The sequence below is a fragment of the Mesocricetus auratus genome, unplaced genomic scaffold, assembly GCF_017639785.1.
Source record: "Mesocricetus auratus isolate SY011 unplaced genomic scaffold, BCM_Maur_2.0 Super-Scaffold_100018, whole genome shotgun sequence".
Lineage (NCBI taxonomy): Eukaryota > Metazoa > Chordata > Mammalia > Rodentia > Cricetidae > Mesocricetus > Mesocricetus auratus.
Genome location: NW_024429199.1, coordinates 1,710,815 through 1,724,183, shown reverse-complemented (window position 1 = coordinate 1,724,183; position 13,369 = coordinate 1,710,815). Strand labels below are relative to the sequence as shown.

The following is a 13,369-nucleotide window of genomic DNA, read 5'->3' as shown; positions in this document are numbered from 1 at the left end:
GTGTGAATAAAGTAGAAACTTAATAATACTGTGTCAGAGCCCAGTTCAATCTACAAAATAGTAATAACATGGGAAATGTATCTGGTATTTGTTTATTACATGTAGCAAACATTTTAATAGACAGTATCAGTAATAAAGGAAATTAGATTTGGGAGTAGATGTGACACTCTGCACTAAGATATCTACAGAGAACCATGGAGCTGCCCTGGCCTCGCTGCCTTGAGAGGCATGCATGTGTCATAGGTTTTTCAGGGGAGAGTCCACGGCTCCTGGGGCACAGTGTATCTTCCAGTTCCTGAGAGACTGATGCTCTCCCTCAGGCAGTGAAGAGCTCAGGACACCTTGTGTTTCTCCGTTTGTTCCCTTAGTAGTCAAGGAAGCGCGTGAACTCGACAGGACAGTTGGTCTTAGACATTAATCTTGTGTACCCCGTGTGGCTTGCAAACACTGTATCCTAGCAACTACAACTGTATTGATCCTGGCAATTGCCATCATAGTCCGTTTCTGATAAAGGTTTTAAAAGTCTGCTTTTAAACTGCAAAAGTTTATTGCTCTCAATAAAACTGTCACAGTTTTGGTTGTGCTGTGGCCCCTCCAACCTGACCTGATTTTGTTCCTCGTGGCCATATCAGGTAACTTCAGCCCGGTAAGTGCAGATGTTTACAACTCTCAATTTTTCTTTTTTTTTTTTTTTTTGTTTCTTCCTCTTCCTCCCATTCCTTCCCTCCCTCCCTCCCTTCCTTCCTTCCTCCCTTTCTTTGTCTTTTTTCAGCTGTCTGAGAAAATATGTCACTACAGCACAGGCAAACCTAGAATTCACTGTGTAGTCTAAACTCACCTCAAACTCAGTGATCCCCCTGCCTCAGCCTCCTAACTGTTAGGTGTTTCTCACCAAAACAGCCTCCTCTTGTTTTTGATATAAACCTAAACTGACCTAAAATTTAAGTCTATTTAAATTTTGTAAAGAAGCTGACAAGAGGTATTTTTAAAAATATTAGTTTTACAGTAGAATCTGAAACAGTTCTGGCGTGTGCACAAGTGTGTGTGTGTGTTTAAAATTACACTTACTTATTAATGTCACGCATACATGTGGCAGTCAGAGGACAACTTGCTGGAGTTGGTTGTTTCTTTCTGCTATGTAGATTTATGAAATCCAGTTAGGCCACATGGCTAGTGGCTACTTGTTGAGCCATCATGCCCACCCATGTCCCCAGCTTTTTGAGGAAGAGTCCACCATGTAGCTCAAGCTGGCCTCCCAATCCTCCTGATTCAGTCTCCCAAGTGCTGAGATTGCAGGCATGTGATATCATGCCAAGCTTATACTTTTTGCATTATTATTTTCTGTTAGTCTTTCTGCATTTTTCTTCTGTCATATATGATTTTATAACAGCATGCATTGGTTATTGGTAAATGTTGTTCCAATAAACTAGACCTTCCAAGTGTTGAAATGTTTAATTATATAAGCACCAAAACAGTTAGCTAGACATGGGAGCAAACACCTGTTATTTCAGATGTAGGAAGGCTGAACAGGAGGACAAGGACTTCAAGGCCAGCCAAGTCACAGAGAGACACTGTTCCAACTCTGCTTCCCTACTTTTCCCATCTCCAAACTCCTGTAATTCTGCATTTGTTGAACTCACCATCAGTTTCACCAGAAAAAAAAAAAAGTTCAAGAACCAGGAAGCTGCCGGTATCACAATGACAGAGACTAGTGCCAAAATGATAACTTTCACTCATATGCTCAAACCTCATCACTGGTAACAAATATTGCTCGTTGTTTTACTTGAAATGACAGTCTTCACTTATTTCCAAGAAATGTCTGTCAAACACTGTGAGGAAATGTCTGCCAAGCTGAAAAACCACGGTCTGTCACTCAGTCTTTTCCATAAGAACTGGTAGTCTCTAGGGTGGGGTGGGGGGAGCATTCCCTCAAGGCAGCCATGATATTTGGTATACGGGAGTGTCCCATAAAGGCTACCTCTCATTCCCTCACAAAAACATATTGAGAGTACATGTTCTCAAAGTTGAAACTTAATGAAATTAACTACTTTTACTGCCCTGTGGCGCTGTCTCCAATTGGTTTGGCTGCTATCTCTCTCTTGGTGACTACCCAGCCATGGAGGACACAGCATGGTTTGGTGCCACTGTCTTAATTCAGCAGGTTTTCCTATCACTTCTGTAGCACCATTATTGGAGACCTCACCCCAGTGAGAAGAGCAGAGAGTGTGTGTGTATGGGTTTCAGGACTCCTGGGGGCTTGCAGAGACCCCTACAGGTCTGTGACCACCATGCAAAGCAGTGACATAAATAACTCCTAGGCATGCCACACCTCTGATGCAGAAAGTATACCCCGTTGGGCTTCACTTTTCTTTGGGGCAGCTCTGATAGGAAGGGAATGGCAGGGACAAAGTCCATCAAACACCCCCGCCCCCCTCCTCCAAGGCATTTCCACCATTTTTCATATCATAACAGGACAGAAAACAGCAATATTTATATGAAGGACCTCTCAGGACTGAAGTTATTTGCTTCCCCTGCAGGCTTCATGCTCTACCAAAGTCTCAAAGTTTTCCTTAGATGTGGAAATGTGCAAAGAGTCTGAGGAGACTTCACAACAGAATTGGAATTCTGCTAATGAGCCAAGGCAGAGCCTGCCCACACATTCCCAGCTATAATGTAGAGGTAACAAATATAGCATGTAGCTCCCAAACCAGCAAGAAGTTCAAGTCCTCCTTTTGCCATTTACTGTCTGCCTGACCTGAGAAAGTTAATTAACATCGCAATGCCTGCATTTCTCCACCTATAAAATGGGACAATCATAGCACTGCCGTTCATGGTATTAAACAAACTAATGTATAAAGAATGGCTAGAATGATGCCTTAGCATGACTATTAGCTATTATTTTTATAAGGGTGTCAAGGGTTCTCCTAGTTTGGTCTTCTGAGTATGACCATGCTGAATCAAACTGGTGAAGAGAGACGATGTCAAAAAACCAGATGTTGATCTGCAAGGTTACAGATGTGAGACTATGCATGGAAGAGAGAAATGTAGAGGTGGAATGCCCTGGACCTGCCTGGTTTATAGAATATGGCAAGGACTTCAAATTGAAACCATCTTTTACCTTATTAACTAACACGCTGACAGATGCACTGTTACCCATCTTAAAAGTCTATAAAAATGTTACTCCTGCCCCTGTGGGCCAAAACTCATCATTACAGACTGTCAACCCATTTGCTGCTTGCAGGGTGATTTTTTTTTAATGATGATGTCAGTAGCAGCAGCTGAGTGTGTCTTAGGCCTTCCAGAAACTAGCTTATGCAATCCAAAGCTGGAACCAACCACCCAGATGTTTACTCAAATACCTGGGTTGGATGTGTTGTTTTTATCTTTACTGAACATCTTTTGGCAGCTATGTAGTCTGGCTCATAAAATCATTATAACTAATTAAGAGTTTTAGGCTAAATCTGAAGTTGAATGATTTCAAGGATCCTCTTCATGCAACTATTCAGTCTCTGAATTGCCACAATTATAAGGCTGCAAAGAAATGCAAAATCACTATAATAAGAAAATAGTAGCAAGGAACTGACCACTTAAAAATTTTGCCCTTCTTCAGACATCCTTCACAGAGAGCTTAACAATGAGGAACAAACTGTATCCCTCATGCCAATGTCTTGTCAGTCATTTGGGGCTTGTCCAATGTAGGAAATACTCCAGTTACCATGGAATAAAGGGCAAGCTTACCCATGCCTGTAACTGGCAAATGAAGGGTCTATCTAACCAGAGGAAGAAAAAACTTGATAGGGGTAATGACACCACAGAAACGCCAGACAAAAACAACTGGAATGTTCATGCAATAAGATGACACCAAGAGCCGGGCGGTGGTGGCGTACACCTTTAATCCCAGCACTCGGGAGGCAGAGGCAGGCGGATCTCTGTGAGTTCAAGGCCGGGCTGGACCGACAGCCTCCAAAACAATACAGAGAAACCCTGTCTCGTAAACCCCCCCCCCAAAAAAAGATGACACCAAGGAATACATGAAATCCTGGAAAGGGTTTTCCATGCAACTAAACAACCAAGGCACGAAGTTAAGGATATAATGATTTATTGTTCTAGAATTTTGACAAGACAGTTAGGCCAAAAATAAATGGAAATCTTGTTATTGTTGATTCTGAGAGTTTAGTTCATGGCTGTTACTCAATCTAAACTTTTGTCAAATAAAAGTGAGTTATGTTGGTCTTATTTTCATTTTTCAACATTAAGTCCTGACCAACTTTCTTCCCATCATTACAGTAAAAAGATTATAAGGGGCATGGGATTCTAAGTGGCCTCTTTCTGATACCAAGTGTCCTGAAAATAACGAGGCTAGTAAAGAAATACAGACACTCACAATCTGTTCCAAGAGGCCTCTGTGGCCTGCCTGTTCCCTCTCCTCACTGGGCGTCCTACTACAGCGAGAGGACCAACTTCATCCTTCACAAGAGTCAAACTTGTGAGCCCAGGTAGATTCTCTCCCTGCCAGACAGGGGAACCTTAGCACGATGTGCTGCTGGTAGAAGCAGGAAGCCTCATACCAGCCACTGTAGGAATCAGAGGTCGGGTCTCCATCAAAGGCTCTTAATTAATCCTAACTGTACTCCTTCTAAAGCCCTAAACAACTGCAATGGATTCATTTCTGCTTTAAGGGTGACAAAATCATGCCTGCTAGGAGTAAGTTGGAGAAACACACATACACTACTCATCAGGCACAAGTGGCAATGGCCTTCTCTTTCCTCCAAACAGCTCTTCTGTACTTAGCTAAAGTAAGAAATCAGAGACCAAGGGATGATGCTCAACTGAGGAACTGTGTGTAAAGTTACTTGATATTCTACTGAGCACCGAGAAGTCTGGAACTTGAAAAGACACAATCCATATCTATAATGGATCTGCAACAACTCTCTAAGACGTGGTGTGTGTGTGCATCTACTTCATCTGTAAGGTAAATTATTTGTGATGTAATACCAATGCTTGATAGATTGACTTCCCTTTACCTGGCCCAAACAGCTCAGATATGGCACAGCAGCTGGACAATGAATTTGGGGAATGACAATTCTTAATGCACACTTCCTTAGATGACAGTAATACTACTTTCCTCTTTTCCTGACACACTAATCTCACCTCATTTTTTCTCTTTATAAAAATATTCTAGTCCATTTATTCATTTATTCCATGTACAGACCAGAAGGCAATTTATGGCAGTTGTTTCTTCTACCATACGAGACTGGGAATCGAACTCAGGAGGTGGGGCTTGTCTGCAAGTACCCACCGTGCCATCTCGCCAGCCCTTACCTCAATTTTTCTTACTTCCCACACATGTGACTTTTACAAAAGAGCCTTGACACTCATTTTGCTTTTGCTTCCAGCAACAGTTGACAGTTGCCTCTGCATCTCTAATTTTTTCTTGAAAGCCCTTCAAAGAGCAGATTTTTGTGCCAGTACCTATAAAAATTGCTTGGCAAATAGATGCGCATTTCCTGTATTGAGACTTTTACCTCAGTTCTGACTCTGTGAATAGCATTTTCAAATCTGAAACAGGCTGAAGGGAAAACATGAAGTAATTTAACATGTGAAAAGGCCAACCAGTCTGGCCAGGCCTGGCTACTTACTCTCTCACACAGCTCTTCAAATGTGCAGTCGGCAACGGTTCCACAGGCTTTATTCAGCCGCAGCTCTCTGCCTTGCACTTTTAGAATCCTTGGTCTAGTTACTATGGGAACATGAACAAAGACTCAATCTTGTCTGGATAATTACTATAAAATTCATCTCTTACAGATAGGAAATGCATAGCTTGATGAATAATAGCACATGATTCAACACATAAATTAGACAAAATGCTGATACAATGACTGCCACTTGAGCGTGGCATCAACCCATATACAGCAATGGGACTTATTAATTGGTCAGTGGAGATTGGGCATTGTGTTCTAAATGTATTCTCTTTCAAGAGAAATTAACTTACGTACAATCATTTTGTTTCTGGGCCAGCTCATCAAACAACTTATCCATGACAGCCTCCACATCAGCCTCACTTGTGCTACAGTGAAAAGAATAATAGAATATGAAATTAATAACACTTGAAGCCAACATCAAACAGCTGCCTGAGCCCGCTTAGCTTTTTGCCCATAAAAAGAGAGAACAGGGTGATATGCTCTAAATACAAACATTAGATTTAGAACACACTTAAAAGCAGAGAATATTAACTCTCAGGTAGACGATCCTGCCTTATTTGCATACATTGAAAGACTTCTGAGCTTCTAGATGTTTCCAGTAATGAGACGATACAGGCAGAGTAAATCCATTAATACTATGTGTACACAATGAGAAGAAAGCGCCTGACTCTCGCTTGCACGCCAAACAAGAGCAAATAGGCAAGGCAGTCAAGCATCCAGCAAGTACCCTTTGAAATCTCCCCTGAGAGGGTACACGTGAAATTAAACATTGAGGTGTTGTTAGAAAAACCAAACCAAGCTCCTGGCGGGGAGGCTCGAGCACTCAGAATAAAATTGCTAGCTTCCAAATACCAACTTGGTCTGCACATCAGAAACTTTATCAGACTCTGTACCTCTGAAGACACCTAGGACAGGCTCCTGTCAGGACGAGGACAAGCACAGACTACAGTTTCTCTCAAAAGTGTCCTTGTTCACAGTCCCCAAGCCCCCTCCTTCTGTGATGCTGTCTATTGCTGTCTATGGAGTGAAGTCTGTCACACAGCCTTTTGTATTCTAATTAGAGACCACCATATGCTTAAGAAGCGCACATATAGAAATGTGATAGTGCTATGGCCTCTTTTCTTCTCACTTTTTTTTTCAAAGAAGGGTTGATAATTTATCAGTCAATAGAAGAAAATAACTGGTAGAAGAAAGGCCATTCAAAAAAAAATACTTCAAGTGAAAAATCTAAGTTTTCTCTAATCCTACAAACAACTTACACAAGGTGACCTACCAATATGCTTAATTTTGACACAAATCAATCTTGGCTAATTGTGGAAGCAACTGACATCGCTTTAATAGTGTCCTGTTGAAAATTAGTCATTAAGACTAAGTTGAAACTAAACAAAATTGTTCTTAGCAGGTTGCTGGCATCTGACACATGACCACAGAATTCCTCAACTGTAGCAGATGCAACAACTTACAAATGCAGCATCGCAGTCACATGAAGGGCCAGTAGCCACCCAGCTCCGTGGGTCTCAGAAATGTCATTTGCCATCGTTGACTCCAGAAGGAATGCTACTTGACTTTCATAACATCTTATACGACCTTTAAATTCAGCCGCATTAAAGTTACTAAATGACACTAGATAAAGAATGATTCAGAGACGAGCACCCAAATGTATTTTTTTATTACACTTGCATATGGAGGCCAGAGACAAACTCGTGGGAACTGCTTTCCTCCTTCTACCATGTGGGTTCTCAGGTCCAACTTGGGTCATCAGGCTTACCAGCAAACACTCATATCAGCCCCGCAAAGAACGTTCAAAGTTACCACGAAACCACAAAGTCAATGTCAGTGTCACATCCGCCACATGGATGTTGAGAGGTCATTCTTGGAATTCATTTAGAACAATTTCTACCATGCAATGGTGCATGCACACACACAGATTTTGTTTGTTTGTTTTAGAAGTGGTGTGTGTGTGCATGCATGTGTGTGTGCTTCTGTGTGCTTGAGTGTGTATGCATGAGTGTGTGTGAATGTATGTGTGTTAATATGTATATACAGAGGTGCAGTGCATTGTGTGTGCTGACACCTGGCTGACAATTGTTCCCCAGTTGGCCAGGCTGACTGACCATGAACTCTAGGGCTGCCTGTTCCTGAGCTTGGCCCCTCCCCCAGCATTGGGATTGCATAAGTGCAACTCTGTGCCTGGCTTTTATGCGGGTGCTGGGAATCCAAACTCAGCACCTCATGCCTGCATGGCAAGCACTTTACCAGCTGAGTCACCTCTCCAGCCCTGACTTAAAAAAAAAAGTTACACTACATAGGCAAGGCTGACCTTGCTTGTGCTGCTCCTGCCTCAGCCTCCAGAATTCTTGGTTAATGATCTATTTAAAATTTATTTTATTTTACTTCTTAATACCGATGTATGTTGGGGAGCATACATATGCCACAGTGTGCGTGTGAGATCAAAGGCCAGCTTTTGGGAGTCAGTTTGTCATGGGTTCTGGGAAGTGAACTCAGGTCAACAGGCTTTCTCAGCAAACACCTTTACCACTGAGCCATCTCACTGGTCCTAATGACATACTTGTCAAGGCAGATAGAATGGAGCAAGCAGAATAGGAACACAACTCATCAGGACAGTACCTGCCTAGCATGGCAAGACCCTGTGTTCAATCCCTAGCAACACACACACACACACACACACACACACACACACACGTCAATAGTTCCTTCATAACAAGGTTAGTATTTCATGTTGCATTTTATTTTGGTTTTTGAAGACAGGTCCTGCCATGTAGCCTAGGCTAGCCTATAACTTGCAACCCTCCTGCCTCCATCTCCTGAGTGATTAAAATTATAGAACTGTACCACCACACCTAGCACAAAATGATTTTTATTTCAACATTATCTTATAAGAATTTCATAACTCTACCATAAACAGATACTCTGAAGTTCCAAAACACAAAAAGGCATCAGTGTTAAGTAGTCCAGAACTAAAGGCATTTCATAAATGCAGTCAGTGTGACATGTGGCTGCTACCCATTTACTCGCATGCACTTGGCCTCAGGAGAAGCATGACTGGTGCAGAGGACAGGAACAGCCTCTTCAGGCTACCTTAAAGCAGGCAGAGGGGTGGCCTGCATGCTCGGGCGCTTTTGATGTCACTGGGTTGATATGAAAGAAAGAAGGATAGCAGGAAAGGAATTCTTACCATAGACAGATATTCTCAAATTCCTTAACAACTCTACTCAGAGCACAGGCTTTCCTAGTTAAAGAGGTGCAGCCATTGGGGTTCTCTAAGTAGTTTTACATTTTTATGTAATATTTGTGAATGTACACAGGATGTGTGTATGCAGTTATTGGGATTCTGTAAGTAGTTTTACATTTTTATGTAATTATTGTGAATGTACATAGGATGTGTGTATGCAGTTATTGGGGTTCTGTAAGTAGTTTTACATTTTTATGTAATTATTGTGAATGTACACAGAATGTGTGTATGCAGTTATTGGGGTTCTGTAAGCAGTTTTACATTTTTATGTAATTATTGTAAATGTACACAGGATGTGTGTATGCAGTTATTGGGGTTCTGTAAGTAATTTTACATTTCTATGTAATTATTGTGAATGTACACAGGATGTGTGTATGCAGTTATTGGGGTTCTGTAAGTAGTTTTACATTTTTATGTAATTATTGTGAATGTACATAGGATGTGTGTATGCAGTTATTGGGATTCTGTAAGTAGTTTTACATTTTTATGTAATTATTGTGAATGTACACAGAATGTGTGTATGCAGTTATTGGGGTTCTGTAAGCAGTTTTACATTTTTATGTAATATTTGTGAATGTACACAGGATGTGTGTATGCAGTTATTGGGGTTCTGTAAGTAGTTTTACATTTCTATGTAATTATTGTGAATGTACACAGGATGTGTGTATGCAGTTATTGGGGTTCTGTAAGTAGTTTTACATTTCTATGTAATTATTGTGAATGTACACAGGATGTGTGTATGCAGTTATTGGGGTTCTGTAAGTAGTTTTACATTTCTATGTAATTATTGTGAACGTACATAGAATGTGTGTATGCAGTACATGCGGGCCATGGAGCACACTCTGTGGGGTGTTCTCCCCTTCTGCCTTTACATGGATTTGGGAGGGTCAAAGCCTGACCATCAGGCTTACACAGCAAGTGCTTTACCCACTGAGCCATCTTGCCAGGCTGCATTAGCTTTTTTAATAGATTTGCATTAGAAATATAAAGAGAAAAAACTTTAATTACCAATTATATTAATCTAAAAGGCCTAGTTACCTATCATACATTTCCAAATCAAATTTAAACAGCTTTGAGTATGTCTTGCACTTGTAACAAAAACCTTAGGCGGTTCTAACCTTGCAGTGTGTCCCAGGGGAACAGCGAAAGCTTTCCTTTGTTGGACCGCCACGCAGCAGCGAGCTCCTCACACTGCTCTCCCCTCGCTGTCCAGGTCACAGCATGACCGCCACGAGGTCACAGAAGGGGAGACGGAGATTCAGAACTATGTTGCCTATCTAGTCTGAACACACAAAGACATAAACTGCCTGTACAGCAGAAACTATATATATTTTTTTAAAAGTTCTGGTCAAACTGGGAGCACTATAGCAATATTTATGTCATACCATATAAAAAAAGTATCACCACATAAAAACTCCAACAGAACAACTCTCAAAGGACACTTAAGAAGTTGCATGAAAAGATGGCCCAGTTGGTAAGGGGCCCATCGTTCCTTCTTACTAAGCAACAAATGCAAAGGGAAATCATGCCAAGTACGGCTCATGCCTGTGATGCCAGTCCTTGGAAGTTGAGGCAGGAGGATGGACTAGGGTTTGGACAGGAAATGGCCCTCACAGGCTCATTGCTGGGGATACTGCTGCTAGTTGATGCCCGTGAGAAGTACAGCTTTGGCTGCATGAATGGATTGATATGTTAGCAGATTAAAACCATGACAGGGAGTAAAAGTAGTGTTAGGACACGGGCTTAGATGGAGGATCACGAGGGAAGGCAGACACGTGTCCAGGTTCCCACCACCATGGCATTCTGCTTTACTATATGCCTTAAAACAACAAACTCAACAACAGTGAACAGAAGCCTTCAAAACAACGGGATCAGATAAATCATTCCTCCTTTAAATCATTTCTCTCAGGTATTTGGTCATAGCGACGGTGACTCTGTGCTGATGGTAACATTAAGAAGTGGCCTGGTCAATAAATCCATTCCTGAAGTCAGAGTTGTTGGGATGGAATCACTCCCTAAATGTCCATATTAGGAGCTTGGTGCTAGTTTGCTGTTGATCTCTGTGGACCATGAAACAGAGCGAGAGCTCAAGGCGGAACCTGGTTAGTCTGAATCCTTCCCCCTGCCCACAGCCACCACTTCTCAGGCGAGGCTCCACTTCCTAAAACTTCTACAACCCCCAAAAGCCAACAGCTGAGATGAAACACATGAGCCTGTGGTTATTTTTTACATATAATCCATAGCCACAAGGCTACTCCATTCATAGGAAGTCACCTATGAAATAATAAAGGCTAACTTCTGGAACAAAAAGGAAAGGAACCTAAATAGATATTCAGTGATGGGGAATGTGATCAAGTACACTTAGATCCACTTAACAAATGGACTACCAAGCAGTTTGGGATTCTGTTGTTGTTGGTTTATTTGTTTACATATCTCACAAAGCTGACAGAATTGCTAACTTCCTGTAATTTCTGAAGATGTCAATGAGCCTTGTGTTAGTTTAAATGTAATTGTCCCTCATAAGGCCATAGAGAATGGCACTATGAGGAGGTGTGGCCTTGTTGGAGGATGTGTGTCACTGAGGGGGTGGGCTTTGAGGTCTCTTATGCTCAAAATACTCCTAATTCAGACCACTTCCTGTTGCCTGTGGGGAGGGGGGGACGCTGTTACAGTAACTACCTGGAATGAAGAAGGAAGTTTGTCACAGGATGAAGGCCTTGAGAGTTTAAAGACTTGTGTCATTTTGAGTTCACTTTCTCTGTTTCCTATTTGTGTTCAAGATGTGAGCTCTTAACTGCTGCTATAACCACCAAGCCTTTGCTCCATCATCATGGATTCTAACCCTCTGGAACTGTGAGCCCAAATATATTCCTTCTCTATAAGTTATCTTAGCTATGATATTTTATCACAGCAACAGAAAAGAAATACAATGCCAATGTTCAGCATAGTTGTGTATCGGTACACAAAAATACCACAGCTTCTACAGTCTTATTAGAATTTTACAATTCTTTCCTTTGAGATTATTATGGTGCATGCATTGTAAATTACTTCAATGTAAGTTGCTTCAAATTATTTTTATGTGTAGCTATAACATATAATACATAATTGAATTAATGAAATAGTTAAACAAGAAATATTTTCTTAATGAAATATCAAGATTATATAAAAATGTAAAATTACATTTCAAAATATCTAAGATTCCCTCCCCTGCCCTCCCCCCACCCCAGTTTTTTCTAAATTTTAAGATTTATTTTTCCTCTATGTGTATGGATGTTTTGCCTGCATGTGTCATGTATGTCTGTGTGCCATGTGTGCAGTGCCTGCAAAGGCCAGAAGAGGGTGTTAGATCCCCTGGAAATGGAGTTGTGGGTGGTTGTGAGCATCATGTAGGCACTGGGAAACGAACCTGGGTCCTTTGGAAGAGCAGCCCGTGCTGTCAACTACTAGGCTGTCTCTCCAATCCTCACCCTTGGCTACTTTTAAGCAGGAAATTTCAAGTATACAACCTTAATTTAAAAACTTCAGCCAAAGAAAATTCATTTAAATTCAAACAAGAAAAGAATATTTGTCACCTGCCATGACAAACTGGAAAAACAGCAAAGGCTCTATCAGAGTTCTGAAGTAAAACCTCTTAAAGGGATGTTAACATTCCCTTAAATAAAACTCTCTGTTCAGAAATACACCATACCCATGCAGTGGAGGACCAGGATTTGCTAGGTTTTTGCTTCATTAGTATGGGTTTTTGTAAGATTTATTTTTATTATTTTTATCGTTGTATATGTGTTGGGGGAGCTGCATGAGCTCACAGAGGCCAGAAGAGGGCTGAACCCTCTGGAGCTGGAGTTATAGGCAGTTGTGAGCCACCCAATATGGATGCTGGGAACCAAACGAGGGTCCTCTGGAAAGACAAAGCATGACGACATTTCTCCAGACCCCATTAAGAGTTTTAAACAAACTTTTGCGAGTTTATGTTACTCTGTGCCTTTTTCCTAAAGACCTTACAACAAGAGAGGATTGGTTTTCAGCAAATAGACATGGTGCCCAGTCTCCGTGATGGAGGGCTAGAAGCTCAACCTCCAAACAGCCTAGTTAAGAGGTTTGAGGGCTGGAGAGAGCTCAGCATCCATGCAAAAGCACGAGCATGGTGGCATACACTGTAATCCCAACACCGGGGACGTGGAAACACGATGGTCCTTGGGAATTGCTAACCAGCCAGTCTAGTGGAATTGCTGAGCTCCAGGTTCAGTGAGTAGCTTGTTTGGAGAGAAAAAAAAAAGATGGAGAGAGGCTGAAGAAGCCATCTGACATGGAATTCTGCCCCCCCACGTGTACTCCTGTACAAATATATGTACACACACACACACCTAACTATATATCACCAAACCAGCTTGGTTCTCAGTTTTCTCTTAGAGCT

The 13,369-nt window shown here is 41.5% G+C and overlaps 1 protein-coding gene and 1 long non-coding RNA gene across 8 annotated transcripts in view; one reads left to right on the top strand and one right to left on the bottom strand.

Moving 5' to 3' along the window:
- The window catches only part of Afg1l (AFG1 like ATPase), a 154,905-nt gene that overhangs the window by 33,038 nt on the left and 108,498 nt on the right, over positions 1 to 13,369 (bottom strand). For all 7 annotated transcript variants that reach the window (XR_005881848.1, XR_005881847.1, XR_005881850.1 and 4 more), the window contains 2 exons: positions 5,997 to 6,067; positions 5,640 to 5,740 (listed from right to left, as the gene is read on the bottom strand). Coding sequence is in view for 3 of the 7 variants with exons in the window: in XM_040758263.1 (XP_040614197.1) it covers positions 5,640 to 5,740; positions 5,997 to 6,067 (172 nt within the window). In the remaining 4 variants the exon portion in view is untranslated. The remainder of the gene's footprint in view (positions 1 to 5,639; positions 5,741 to 5,996; positions 6,068 to 13,369) is intronic.
- Positions 458 to 7,351, top strand: LOC121144480. The gene is made up of 3 exons (XR_005881851.1): positions 458 to 646; positions 4,777 to 4,972; positions 7,105 to 7,351. It is a non-coding gene; the product is annotated as an uncharacterized LOC121144480 (long non-coding RNA).